The sequence below is a fragment of the Sinohyriopsis cumingii genome, chromosome 14, assembly GCF_028554795.1.
Source record: "Sinohyriopsis cumingii isolate HCF-2022 chromosome 14, ASM2855479v2, whole genome shotgun sequence".
NCBI classification, from domain to species: Eukaryota; Metazoa; Mollusca; class Bivalvia; order Unionida; family Unionidae; genus Sinohyriopsis; species Sinohyriopsis cumingii.
The window spans coordinates 121,223,571-121,236,324 of record NC_142974.1 but is presented as its reverse complement, the minus strand read 5'-3'; the positions used below and the strand labels follow the sequence as shown (position 1 = coordinate 121,236,324).

General features: G+C 33.4%; 1 protein-coding gene across 1 annotated transcript in view; it reads right to left on the bottom strand.

Moving 5' to 3' along the window:
* The window catches only part of LOC149784727 (uncharacterized), a 120,282-nt gene that overhangs the window by 27,623 nt on the left and 79,905 nt on the right, over window positions 1-12,754 (bottom strand). The window contains exons 14-15 of the mRNA XM_089933039.1: window positions 9,892-10,044; window positions 6,174-6,273 (exon numbers count right to left, since the gene is read on the bottom strand). Of these exons, the coding sequence (XP_089789165.1) occupies window positions 6,174-6,273; window positions 9,892-10,044 (253 nt within the window). The remainder of the gene's footprint in view (window positions 1-6,173; window positions 6,274-9,891; window positions 10,045-12,754) is intronic.

Genomic DNA, 12,754 nt, shown 5'->3' with positions numbered 1-12,754 from the left:
GCCGCACCAGTCAAATATGCGAATTTATATGATTTCTAGTGCATATTTTCTAAAACATATCATGATTTCGAAAATATTACAAAACAAATACATGTACTATATAAAAACTTATATTTTTTAAGTTTCTTCTACACATTTGAATGCTATTATAACAAAATGTACTTTTTTAAGTTTCGTCCGTAACATTAAATGTGCTATTAAAATGTGTAACAGTTTTGAAGTCTGAGGTAACAGTTGTAAACATGAGCTAGAGAGCTACTCAAGCTATACTTGAAGTCAAATCTTTAAAAGCTAAGTAAATCTATTATTATATCAAATCAAATGATTAATTGTAAATTATATCTAGCTTTCTGTTTATTCAATTTGAATAATACAGTTAAAATTACTGCAAAGTTGGAATTCTGCAGATTTACTCTCAGAAGAAACGAAAACAAAGAAATTTAAAAAGAATTAATATTGTGCTGAATGTATTATTCCATAATGCTGGAGAAATTAAACAAACTGTCATAAACATTAAAATGAGTATAGATAGCAATAATTGTGTTCCAGCTAGAAAGAAATAAAGGAATATGAGTCCATTTATTCCCCTGTGCACCCCAGGGCCATCTTTTTCTGCATAATATGTATTTTTTTAAATCATTTTTCATGTCTCATTAGTCAAGTTACTTGCTGAATTTGAAGCAAAATCCAATCAACTCAGATGATGCTTGAGATGGCCAATGTATTTTATTTCTTGAACTTATCGTTAAGGGGCATTACCACAAGCGGTCTTTCTTGGAAACATCTATCTCATTAAAGCTTCATTAATTCAAAGATGACATAGCTTGTTCTTTCTGCCACATTCACATTTAATTATAGGTGTAAACGTCCAAATATTCTTAAATATTATGAAAGAAAAATAATTTACAATTTCATAACTGTTTCTTGGGGAATACACACTGATAGTACAACTATGCCAACTAAGAAATGTAGATTTTCCCCATGTTAAAAATCAGGAAAGAAATGTTGCATAGCCCAACTATATAATAACTTGTTTTAGCAAAAATCACATCTTTCAGGATGCATCTATTTTTTAATTTAATTGCTTTATAAAATTGATGATGTCACTGTTTATCACTCCCTGCCTAAGAATAATATTTTAGTCAGTCCGTTTTCATGTGAAGTGAATAATCAATGATAGGCTGTATATGTACCAGGATTTATATTATGGGATATTGCATCGATAAATACACATAAATATAAAAACCATATCCATTGACATTACATCAACTATAGCAAAAGTAGAAATAATATTTTAAAAGACATAAGATTGTAATTTTAACAGTATTGTGTATGTGTTTGATTAAATAATATTTCCTGTGTAATGCAAATGCATATGATATGGTACAACTTTTCCTAGTTTGTCAATTGTAATGAAATGCAGTTCACTATGCCTTTTTTGATCTTTAAGAATTAGTCATCCAGGTCTTACAAGTCCATTTCATATTTGTAATAAATACTTGAGGCAGACTGCCATTATTAAAAGACCCTCTTTCTACCTTGGGTATCTGGAACATTCAACAAATGTAAAAGGTTCATGTCTATTACAGTCACGCAGTAGACACACGGGTGTCACTTGGCTATACAAAGTAAATGGCTGTAGTTTTTAAAGTAAACAAAGGAGTGTTTACAATATCTTCAGATACTATTATCTTTTATAACTTTTCATTGTGAAATTATGAAGATCATTTACGACATCACATATCTTGACCAAGCCACTTCCCAAAAAGGCGACATCTCTCATCCCCCAATAGAATTTTCTTAAAAACTTTTAACACTTGCAAAATGCTGGCTCACACTGAGTTATCAACTCCATAGCATGGACACAAGATGTCTCTCCTTTTAGTATCCCAGTCAATGTCTCTCAAGTCGCTGTGTTAATTACATTATATACTCGCATATAAGCTTGTTTGCACATAAGCCAACCCCCTTAACAAAATAAATAAAAACATTAAAAAGTGCATGACCCACACAAAAGCCAAGCCACAAATTCGTGACGATATCACAAGATGTACTCTGTAAGTAATAAATGCATTTATTTAGGCAAGCTTTTATTAGCAAACACTACGCGTGTGTCTCTCTCGGTTGGGCATGTATGATTATTACATGGTAATGTATAAGTCAATATAATTTGTTTGAAACACCAGTTAATTTATTTAATTTATTTAATTTTATGTTTGCATATAATTCCAATTTTCGCATAATTTGATCAGACGATGAAAAGAATTAAGCATTCGAATGTAGCTTTAAAAGTACTTTCTCTTTCATCTCTACTTAATTATTGTTTGCATTAGAATCTGACATCAATGCACCAGAAAATGTTTTTATTTTGCCTTGAAATTGTAAATACCTAACCCAGTTGAAAAACAATGAACAACAATAAGATTTGGTTTAATGCTTGCATATAGGCTCGTGAGCATATTTATATAATGGCGCCACCACATGTACAATGAAGACATGAACTCGTGCTTCATGAAGTTCTTAGCTTGAATTTAAATTATAGACACCACTGCATTAAACTTAAATAATATCTCCAATACAATAATAATGTCTCAGAAATAATGCTTCAAAAGTACTGTAATATTGTATGTATTAGCTGTTAGTCCATCTATAATCACATTTTAGCCTTTATTATTATCATTCTTTCACAAACATGTAACAGGTATGTGAATATATACTGGTTAGGTACCTTGTACATTTTCATATAAATTATCTCAATTTGTGGGATTGCATGTCTGATTGAAAAAGAGTAACTCATGAGAGCGTTGATCAGCGTAAATGAAATATCTATGTACGTCTAGCAGCAATGTTATCAGGAAGAAATGCAATTTGGTAGAGTGTGTGTGATTTGGATTTTTAACTTAACTTTAAAAAATTTTCAGTCATATCACTACGATGTCTTCAGTGTGGCAGTTTATAGTGATGTTTAGCACTGGGGCATCATGTCACAGACATGTAGCATGATGTCCCACCCAGTCACATTATCATGAAACCATGCCGACCAGTCCTAACACTAACCTCTTAATGCTGAGCGCCAAGTGAGGCAGCTGTTAGTACCATTTGTGTACGTCTTTGGTATGACTCAGCCGGGGATCGAACCCATGACCTCCCGCATCTGAGATGGATGCTCTAACTACTAGGCCACTGGAGCGGTCAATTTGGTAGTAACAATTAATTACAAAAGCTATGCATCTAATTTTTGGAGGTGAATAAACAAGGATGTGGGTCATGCTCAGTACAATGTGCACTAGGTACTATACAGCTACGTTAAAAATCTAAATCACATCACATCACAGGTACTATACATTATATTACAGTCCGGATTCCGTGGTTAGCGCAAACCTGCCTGTGAATTATGAAGCCTTTATTTATATTTATATTTATTTACTTCATTTTTAGGGAATTCAGAAAATATGCACAAGCAAACTAGTAACAAAAAGAAATCATCATAGTTTAGAAGAGTTTATTGACGTGCTTATTGAAAGAGCTGGTCGCTGCTAGGGATGAAACGATACACCTGTGCCACATAACGATATGATTCACGATACACAGCCTGCGATACAATACATACCGATACACATATGAACTTGATAGTATTTCTAGCTTTGGAAAATAGGTGGTGCTCTTTTATGTACGTTTACATTCTGGTTGTATTTCCTGTTTTCAGATTACTGATATACATGGTTGTCAGTGAGTTTTATAAAGCATGTTATGCCATTCAATGGTGGCTCCATTTAACTCACCTCAGCTACCAGGCCCTTTGTTTTGCACAGCATGAATGCTCTGAAAACATCTTATTAGCAGGCCTATGTCTCACTTAAACTTGGAAGACATTACGATGTTAACTTCAAACCAGAACAAATAATGCAATTTCCTCGTACAAGGAAAATCTCATCTAGAACAAATCCGAGCATGGGAATGATGATGAATACCAACAAAGTGTATGACACTGTATTTCCTGCAGATGCAAATGAAAGACTGCTGTGACCACATGTACTTGTGTTTGATAGCAACGAATGAAAGCTAATGACAACACCCAGTACTATTCTACAATATGTTTAACTTACACTCCACTATCTTAGAGATCTCTTGAAATCAACATCTTTAAAAGCGGTCATCTTTAGTTGTAGAAACATTAATATGTTAATCTCTATTATTTCTGATAATTCTCTGTTCCTTATCTGTGTATGTATATTGTTCTTTGCTTCCTACTGATGGGGCATATATACATAGCTAGCTTTGTCAGCTTGAATATGTTAGGAAACTGGTCTTTATGACTGTTATGTACAATTTTCCAGAGATCACATATATTATTTTTCAGATACATATGGTATAAAGTAGGATTTTGTTGCTAATATGAACTTACTTTGTTGAGTCAGTAGTTTACTGATTATGCCACATTTATGCTGTATTAGGGTATTTAGCCAATCAATGCCATAGTCTGCTGTATTAGGGTATTTAACCAATTAATGCCATAGTCTGCTGTATTAGGGTACTTAGCCCATCAATGCCATAGTCTGCTGTATTAGGGTATTTAGCCAATCAATGCCATAGTCTGCTGTATTAGAGTATTTAGCCGATCAATGCCATAGTCTGCTGTATTAGGATATTTAGCCCATCAATGCCATATTTTGCTGTATTAGGGTATTTAGACCATTAATGCCACAGTCTGCCGTATTATGGTATTTAGCCCATCAATGCCCATCAATGCCACAGTCTGCTGTATTAGGGTATTTAGCCCATCAATGCCCATCAATGTCATAGTCTGCTTGTATGGACAGAAGTATTCAAATAAATATCATTATTTATTCAGTTTACCTTAAGCCTGATCTGGATATGTTTGTAGCATATGTAGCATATGATCTGCAGGGCTAAAATGTATTTTAATGAGACTCAGTATTATGCCCTTTCTACATTCAATTTCAAAATACCACTGAAAGGGAGATTCACTGTAAAGTCCTCATTACTTGTCCATCCAACAAGGACATCTGACTTATAAAAACACTGACTGAAAGCCATTTGAATTTCATATCAACCAAAGTTGCTATGAAATGCTTCCTTCCTGATACCTACATGACTCATAAGCACTGTTGATGCTATAATCAGCTCACACAAACAAACCCGTTGGTATTCTCTTGTCTCTCAAGAGCTTGTTTGCAGACAATATGCTACATTAATTTCTGACTGGTATTCATTGTTTAACCTGGACCGGAACAAGTAATAACCACCAATGAGAATTCAATGGAGCATATTCCACCGTGCGACTCACAGGTATTGTAACATTCAACTCAACCAAAGCGGACAAGATACATTTCAACGTAGATATTTCGTACAAATCATGAGTAGGGAAATTCGTTATACATGTAGAATACATTTGGAATATATAGTATATGCAGAACATGCTGCTGGGTTAAGATAATTAAAATGGAATTGGGAGAGGGGCAGATTACAAACCATGTCACTTTGTGTTAATTTGTAGACAGCGAGGGAGTATTCGCAATAGTCTTTTTCATTTTTACTAATAAAAATGAGTGCATCTGACTGCAAATGCTGTTTCAGATGAATTCTAATTTTGAAGAATAACATTGTAAATTAACAATAATTATTCATGACTGCTGAGGACTAAAACAACTTACATATGGTAGGCATTGTTTTGTATCAATTCTCCCTTCCTTGTATCGATATCTTGATGAATCGATTCACCTCTAGCCGCTGCTTTGTGACCTGTATCGATCACACCAATTTTGTCTTTGTATATTTTGTGTCTACAACTTAAACATTTTGAAGAATTTAGCCTGGTTGGTGCATAAGCATTCCCCTCCCTTTCAAGGCTTTCAAGTTTTTCTATATACTGGGACAACAAAATTTCTGCTTTCGTTAAAACACTGACTGAAAGCTATTTGAATGTCATATAAACCAAAATTGCTCTGAAATGCTTCCTTTCTGATAACAACATGACTACATGACTTGTAAGCACTGTTGATGCTATCATCAGCTCACACAAACAAACCCGTTATTTTCTAGTCTCTCAAGAGCTTGTTTGCAGGCAATACACACTTCTAATCTCTCGAGACGATGTTGTACCCACTGTATGTCTCAGCTAGTGTAACTGAAAAAGGCCTGTTATTTCTTACCTGGTGGCAAAGTTCTTCCCTGTAAAGAAACTTGATATTCTTCATGGATAGTCAGATCTGATAACTTTGAATGTATTTCTTGAGATGGATCCATCTTTTGCTGCAAAGAAAAGTAAAACTAATAACAACGCATTTACATGCTTTCCTTTCCAGCAAGTAGTTTTCATTTATACTGCTTCCCACAGACAAACAATACAGAAAGAATTAATTAAGGATAGGTTTACAGTTTGCAGTTTGTTATTCTAAACTACACAATGCAGATGAACAATACACTGATTTACTATTTCAGATGCTCCATATTATATTTTGTCAGCAATATAAGGATGTAAAATTTTATACAGATTTTATCAAGTTTTTGTGATCATGGACACGACACAAGTTTACCTTAAATATGATGCCCAAATTTGGTCTGATGTTGTGCACCTGGTAGACACTGGTTTAAAAGACGAATGAAGTAATCATATAGGTGCCTAGGATTCAACGACATGAATGTCATGATAATGTCCAGCTCTTTGGTACATACTGTTTTTATTTGTCATGATTTGTCCCTTATTATGTTTCTGATTTGAGTCATTTAAGCTAACAAAATGGTGGAATGTCATTTTTGTATGAATGTAAATGGTGCCGATGTTAGGACTCGACCCATTTAATTTTGTCTGATTTTGATCTAGTGGCAGTTACGGATAAAACAACATGTTTGAAATATTAGTAAGACTAGCACAGTAGCAGCATTAATAACAACAATACAACTGCAAGGATGATGGGAAGAAGGGAAATGATCATCATTTCATACAAATGTCAAAGCATTGCTAGAAGCACCAAGCCAGATACAATAGTTATACCATGTGGATGCTACTGAAATCGCAAAGTTGATAGCATTCGCAACATGGGACAAGTCTTTGTTGAGACATGTCCCAAGAAACATATATTTAAAGTCAGATGAAAATTAGTTCGTGTAAAGATACTGCAAATATGTTCTACATACAGTTGCTATGTAAGTCCAGCCATTCTGAAGAAGCTGCATTTGGGCATCAATTGTACTAAGGCATTTCCTAGCCCACATTCCAATAATATCTTAATCAATTTGCTGCACTGTTCCAGAACTATTAAATAGATTTTGCCACCTAGTTAGTCAAGACATCACACCAATGCCATGAAAACAATTTACACATAAAACAACAGTGTTACTATGTTTGAATAAAATTAGTCATCTATTCTAAGAACTAAAACAAGCTCACTTGATGCTAAGAAAGCAGCTGGAGTGGGGAAGGGCACTGCCAAAAGAATTGTTTTTGTGTGTGGTCCCATTGACAACCATCCACTTAAATTCTTCTAAAGTGGATTTGCATATGTCATTATGTATGGAGATACTACATAATCTCCTTTTATTGTTTACATTGCCCTCATGTTGGAAAGTTTGTACCACTGTTTCCAATGCAAATAATAGTAACTGTAGTAACAGTAGTTTTGATATGTGAGTCTGTACGAAAGAAATGTAATTTTATACAATGTACAAAAATCATAACGGTATAAAGATTTGTGAAGCCTAGTGTGTACATGATAGCACTGTAAACTGTGTTTACTTACCTTCTATTTTAAAGGGAAATAGGCATATGTATCCAATTTTATACATGATTAAGGTAATGCTTATGTAATTTCATAATTTTTCTTCACCAGTGTGATAAAACTGTTCATTTTCAATGCTGAATTTCTTTATAATTTATTGTGAAATACTTGCTACATTTGCTGTTTGAAGTCATGCGCCATTTTTACTACTATGTGTATTAGCTGTTCGACATTCCACTAGGAGGCGCTCAGGTTAATATCGTTCTGAATTATTACATATCTACTATATTAGTGAAATCTTTCTTGTGAATTTCCCGAGTGTGTTCCCAAAACCTATACATAGGGGTGAGATCCATCGTTCTTGCAGTTGTGGTTCTACTGGGTTCCACTGAAGGTCTAAATAACAGAAAAATGTCTCCCTCTCATTTCATCTCAACTGATAATTTCTTCAAGCATTGATAGCAAGGTATACTAGATACTACTGACACATTACATTTAGAACTAACATAATGATTATAATACTTCTCTCAAGTTGTTCAATGTTTATTCCGTCGTTACATCAAAATAAATGTTTCAGTTGAGGGATTTGGCTGACGATACTCTCACTGTGTTGTCACCAACACAGCCCTCTGCAATCCATTGGAAAAACAGTATTCCGATTGGCATTGACAAATTTCCTACTCAGTTACATTTATCAGCATAAAAATCATGAATTTCTATCCATTTTGTAGTGGTTGTGTCATTTGAATGTCGAAATAATATACTCGACACAATGGCACACTTTGTTGCAACAAGAATGACAAAAATTAGTGGCGCTCATCAGTTTTGTACTTTACATAGGTTAGAAATTTAAAGAATAAATATCACTGGGTTTCTCCAAAAGAAACATTTTATTTTAATTAATGCAACACAGTTTGTAATGTAATAAGTCTTTTGGACTGTTTTCTAAGACTTCTAATTTTCCCCATTATTAAGGTCATTACACACACAATACTATATCAAGACATAATGTGTATACAAGAGCAAAATAGGCATAATTATCTTATTTTCATGCAAAACATCAATGTTAATGTGCTACTTCTTTCAGAACATTATACATAATGATATGAAAAGAAGAAAAATAATTGTACAAATTTTCATGTTTGTTTTAAGGTGGCGCTCCTCAGTTCGTATTTTGAATAGGGTTAGAATTTTAATGAAATTTCCCCAGGTTTCCTCACTAGTTATACTGGCTATCTAAAATGGACCTTGTATATCTTATGTCTCTTGTTCAAGGAACCTTTAATTCTCTTAAGTTTGATTGATGGAGGTTATAGAGTATACAGCTTGGCCTTACTTCAAATGTGCATCTCTCAAAAACCAGCTAGCCCCGCTTGGTCATTTTCACTTTCTGAACTTCAATAAGCACAAGAAATGTACTTATTGTGGTATGCTGGGACACTAGGAAAGCAAGTACTTCAAACGTCTGGATGATGAAGGAAGTTTAGAACATGACAGCAAGATAAACAACAGCAATAACCAGGTGAAATATACTGACAGTAATGTCAAAGTCCATGGAAATGGAAAAGCTCAATACCTATGGCCTATAAATGAAGTGAAACATTCTCAACAAGATGGTTTAATTGTTAAACTTACAATTTGTGAGTTGGGGTCAATACATTAATTGAAATGGATCTACCAAACAGATCCATGATAAATTTGCAAGAAAAGTTGGCAACACAGTTATCAATAAAGCAATTAGTTATTTGCACAAATTTCCTCGATGAAATTTGTATAATCCCCTCAGTTTTGTTTCCAGGGGTTCTATGGCATCATTATCTTTCTGGTAAGCAAACACCTGTGCTGTGTTGTGTTCACAGCTTCTAATGGGTTAGCAAGTCCAGGAAGTGAGGAATGGGGTCTAAGTTGAAATCTACCACCATGAAAGCCACTGTGCAAGTTCATGATAGTCACAAAGTACTGATGGTGCAAATTTATGGACAGTGGTTTAAGCAAGAAATCATGCAAATGTGCCATAGTAACTGACTGGTAGAGCATGCAGAAAAAAACACTGTGTAAGTGAATCATCTTGACAGTACCCAAGAAAATTGTCTTTAAAAAGATCCACATAAATTGAGCTTCATGAAAATAAATAATTCATTGTTTCAAATACCTCAAACTTGCTCCTTGGGGCAGTGATGAATTTTAAAGGCTGCTTTCTGATGACCCTTTCAGTTAGGTAAGCAGACTTTTCACTCTCTTTAATTGCTGGTTTGTATTTGGATGAGGCAGAAAATATATCAGCTGGCTTGTATTTGGTGCTGAACTGAAACAAGGAGATACAAATAAGTTACTGGGATTTTCTTATTAAATATTATTTGCATCATAAGTTCGTGCTATGCAAGCATTAATTTCTCATGATAGGTCATCTCAGTAAATACAGTCCATGACGTAACACTGGTAAGGAAATGAATCAAATTGTTTTAAGTAAATTTTGATATTTCTGAAAATACACTGGTATGTTGAGAGACAGACAGAAAGACAGACATAATAAGCTCTACCTCTGCTTAGCATATACAAAAGTTTCAAAGTGTCGCTAAGGTCTTCCCATGATGATTAACCATTTGTATAAAACAAACTTGTATGGCTAACTACTATCTCTCTCTCATGTTACATGACAACAAAAGTATATTCTGGAAATTTGAAATGGAAAAATGCAGAGTAAACTATAATTATCTGACAAGGATTGGTACATTTTATTAGTCAGAACCACAAGTCATGTTAATATTTCTGAATTTCTTTAAATGATTGATATAATCTTAAATCTGATTAATAACATCATAATACATAGGTCGGAACCAAACAGCACAATATTTATATTCCTAAAATTCTTTATGGAAAAGATTATATCTTTTTGTATCCAATAGAGGCCACACTAAAGATCACATGGTGCAAAAATAAATTTATCAGTTATGTTATCTTTTTATATTATTTACAAAACCTACTAGAACTTCCAATGACAAACACCAGTATGATAAATTTAAACTCTGTTACACTATACTGATATTTCTTAAATACTTTATAAAAACCGTAAGAATAACTGTCGTAGACCCTGCTTCTATTTTATTATATTTGAAACAATTTTTTATTACAGCGCAAGTGGATTACTACATAAAATTCAATCACAGTGCGCAACAAAAATTTACAATCAACTCAAATAGTTACTTACGTAAAATTTAAAACAAAGTGTTGAACTTTACATTTGACAATGAAAATAATTATAAATAATATCAACAATAATAATAAAGACAATACTTTCAGAGGTTGACTCAGCTACAAATGAAAACTATCTACCATGAGGTCCTCTATTATGTACATGCAAAATACAAGCTACCAATATGATGACACACATACACACTCACACACACAGATGCACACACAAGCAAATACACAGTATATAAACAACTAATGGGATAAATAATATATGATAATTTGTTGTAGAAATGAAAATGGAATACAGAAGTCCAGATATTTTTGGGCAGATTTTTTTAATTAGGAGATTTTTACTAGTCATTTCTCTTTGCTTGTTGAATCATTTTATCTAAATTTTCAGTGCTGATGCAGCCAAGTTGATGATCATACTTAACTACACGTGTCCTTAAAGGTGCCTGATTATTAATAGCTTTCAAACACTAATCAGAGCAAGTGCTTAAAATATCTTCAGTAACATCAAAATTTTAAAGTATCCCAGGGTATATGTTTAAAATTCTTTATGAAATTATCATTACTGAAGGTCTTAAAATACCTGTATGTGACAGATTTATGAATTTCTCTCCTACATTGTTGGCATGTTTTCCTGTTATGAGATAAATTGCAAAATGATCACTTAAATCAATTTTGGGAACAAACATTCTCGAAGCATCTTCTTTAGTATATTTGTATTTATAGTCTATTAGTGATTTTGAGTTGGATGCTACACTAATGAGTTAGTCGACTAATTGCAAAACCCCAAAAGGTTCAAAGAAAATCCAGAGTTTCTTTATTTCCTAATTTAGAACGTCCATGTTTATTTTACCGAATATGAAAAATTATTTCTCATTATTTATAACACTTTATTTGAAATTCAAAACCATCATTCCAGTCAACATTTTAGGATGGATGCCTATACATGCAACCCGAAAGATAGGTTTTGGTTTTTTCTGGGGTGATCTGAATTTATATTCATTCAACTTTTTCAGATTCGAGATCCATCCTTCTTTTGTAAACTGTACCATATTTGACATACACTAGGAGTGTTCCACATCCTGTCTTCCTGTCTCAGATTTGTCATATCCACCAATGCAGCGAATGTTATCAGTTTGACTTTCAGTGTAAATTTTGTCTCTGAGATGCTAAGCAAATGTGCATTGCAATATGGAGAAGTTAAGATATGCACAACATTATTTTCCCTCTAATACATTTATAACACCTATATTGTGACCTTTTTCTGAAATTCTGAAATTCGTAACTGTAACAATATTATGATAGCAATGACTATTCTGGCATGCCAAGGGGTCAAAACTATTTATACAGACAGTCCCAGTGTTTGTTATGTTTGTATGCACATTTTTATATAAATGTACATTGTTGTATTTATTGTATTATTGCACTGGATTAAAAGCTGACATGCTTTGCATTATGTTGTGTATTTTGTATCAAATAAAGGAGGTTGAACAAAAAAAAAAGGTTAAAGGCATGCAAATACTACCTGTGTAAGATGTAGCAACCCAGTTCGTAAATTGGTTGAACTCATTCCAATGATTCCAGTTGATCAATCAAACAAATCTGTATGCATGTTATAATTAAAATACCTCAAACTGAGCTACTCATTCATAAATATGATCAAGGACATCAAGGCAACCAAGAGAAGCAAATACTTTTATGAAATAAAGTGTTTTGTTTCACAGATGGCATCACTGTGGAGAAGCGAGTTTCAGAGAATTCCTGAATTGGCACTTTGATATAACCTCAAATATGCGGAGAAGTATCAGTAACAT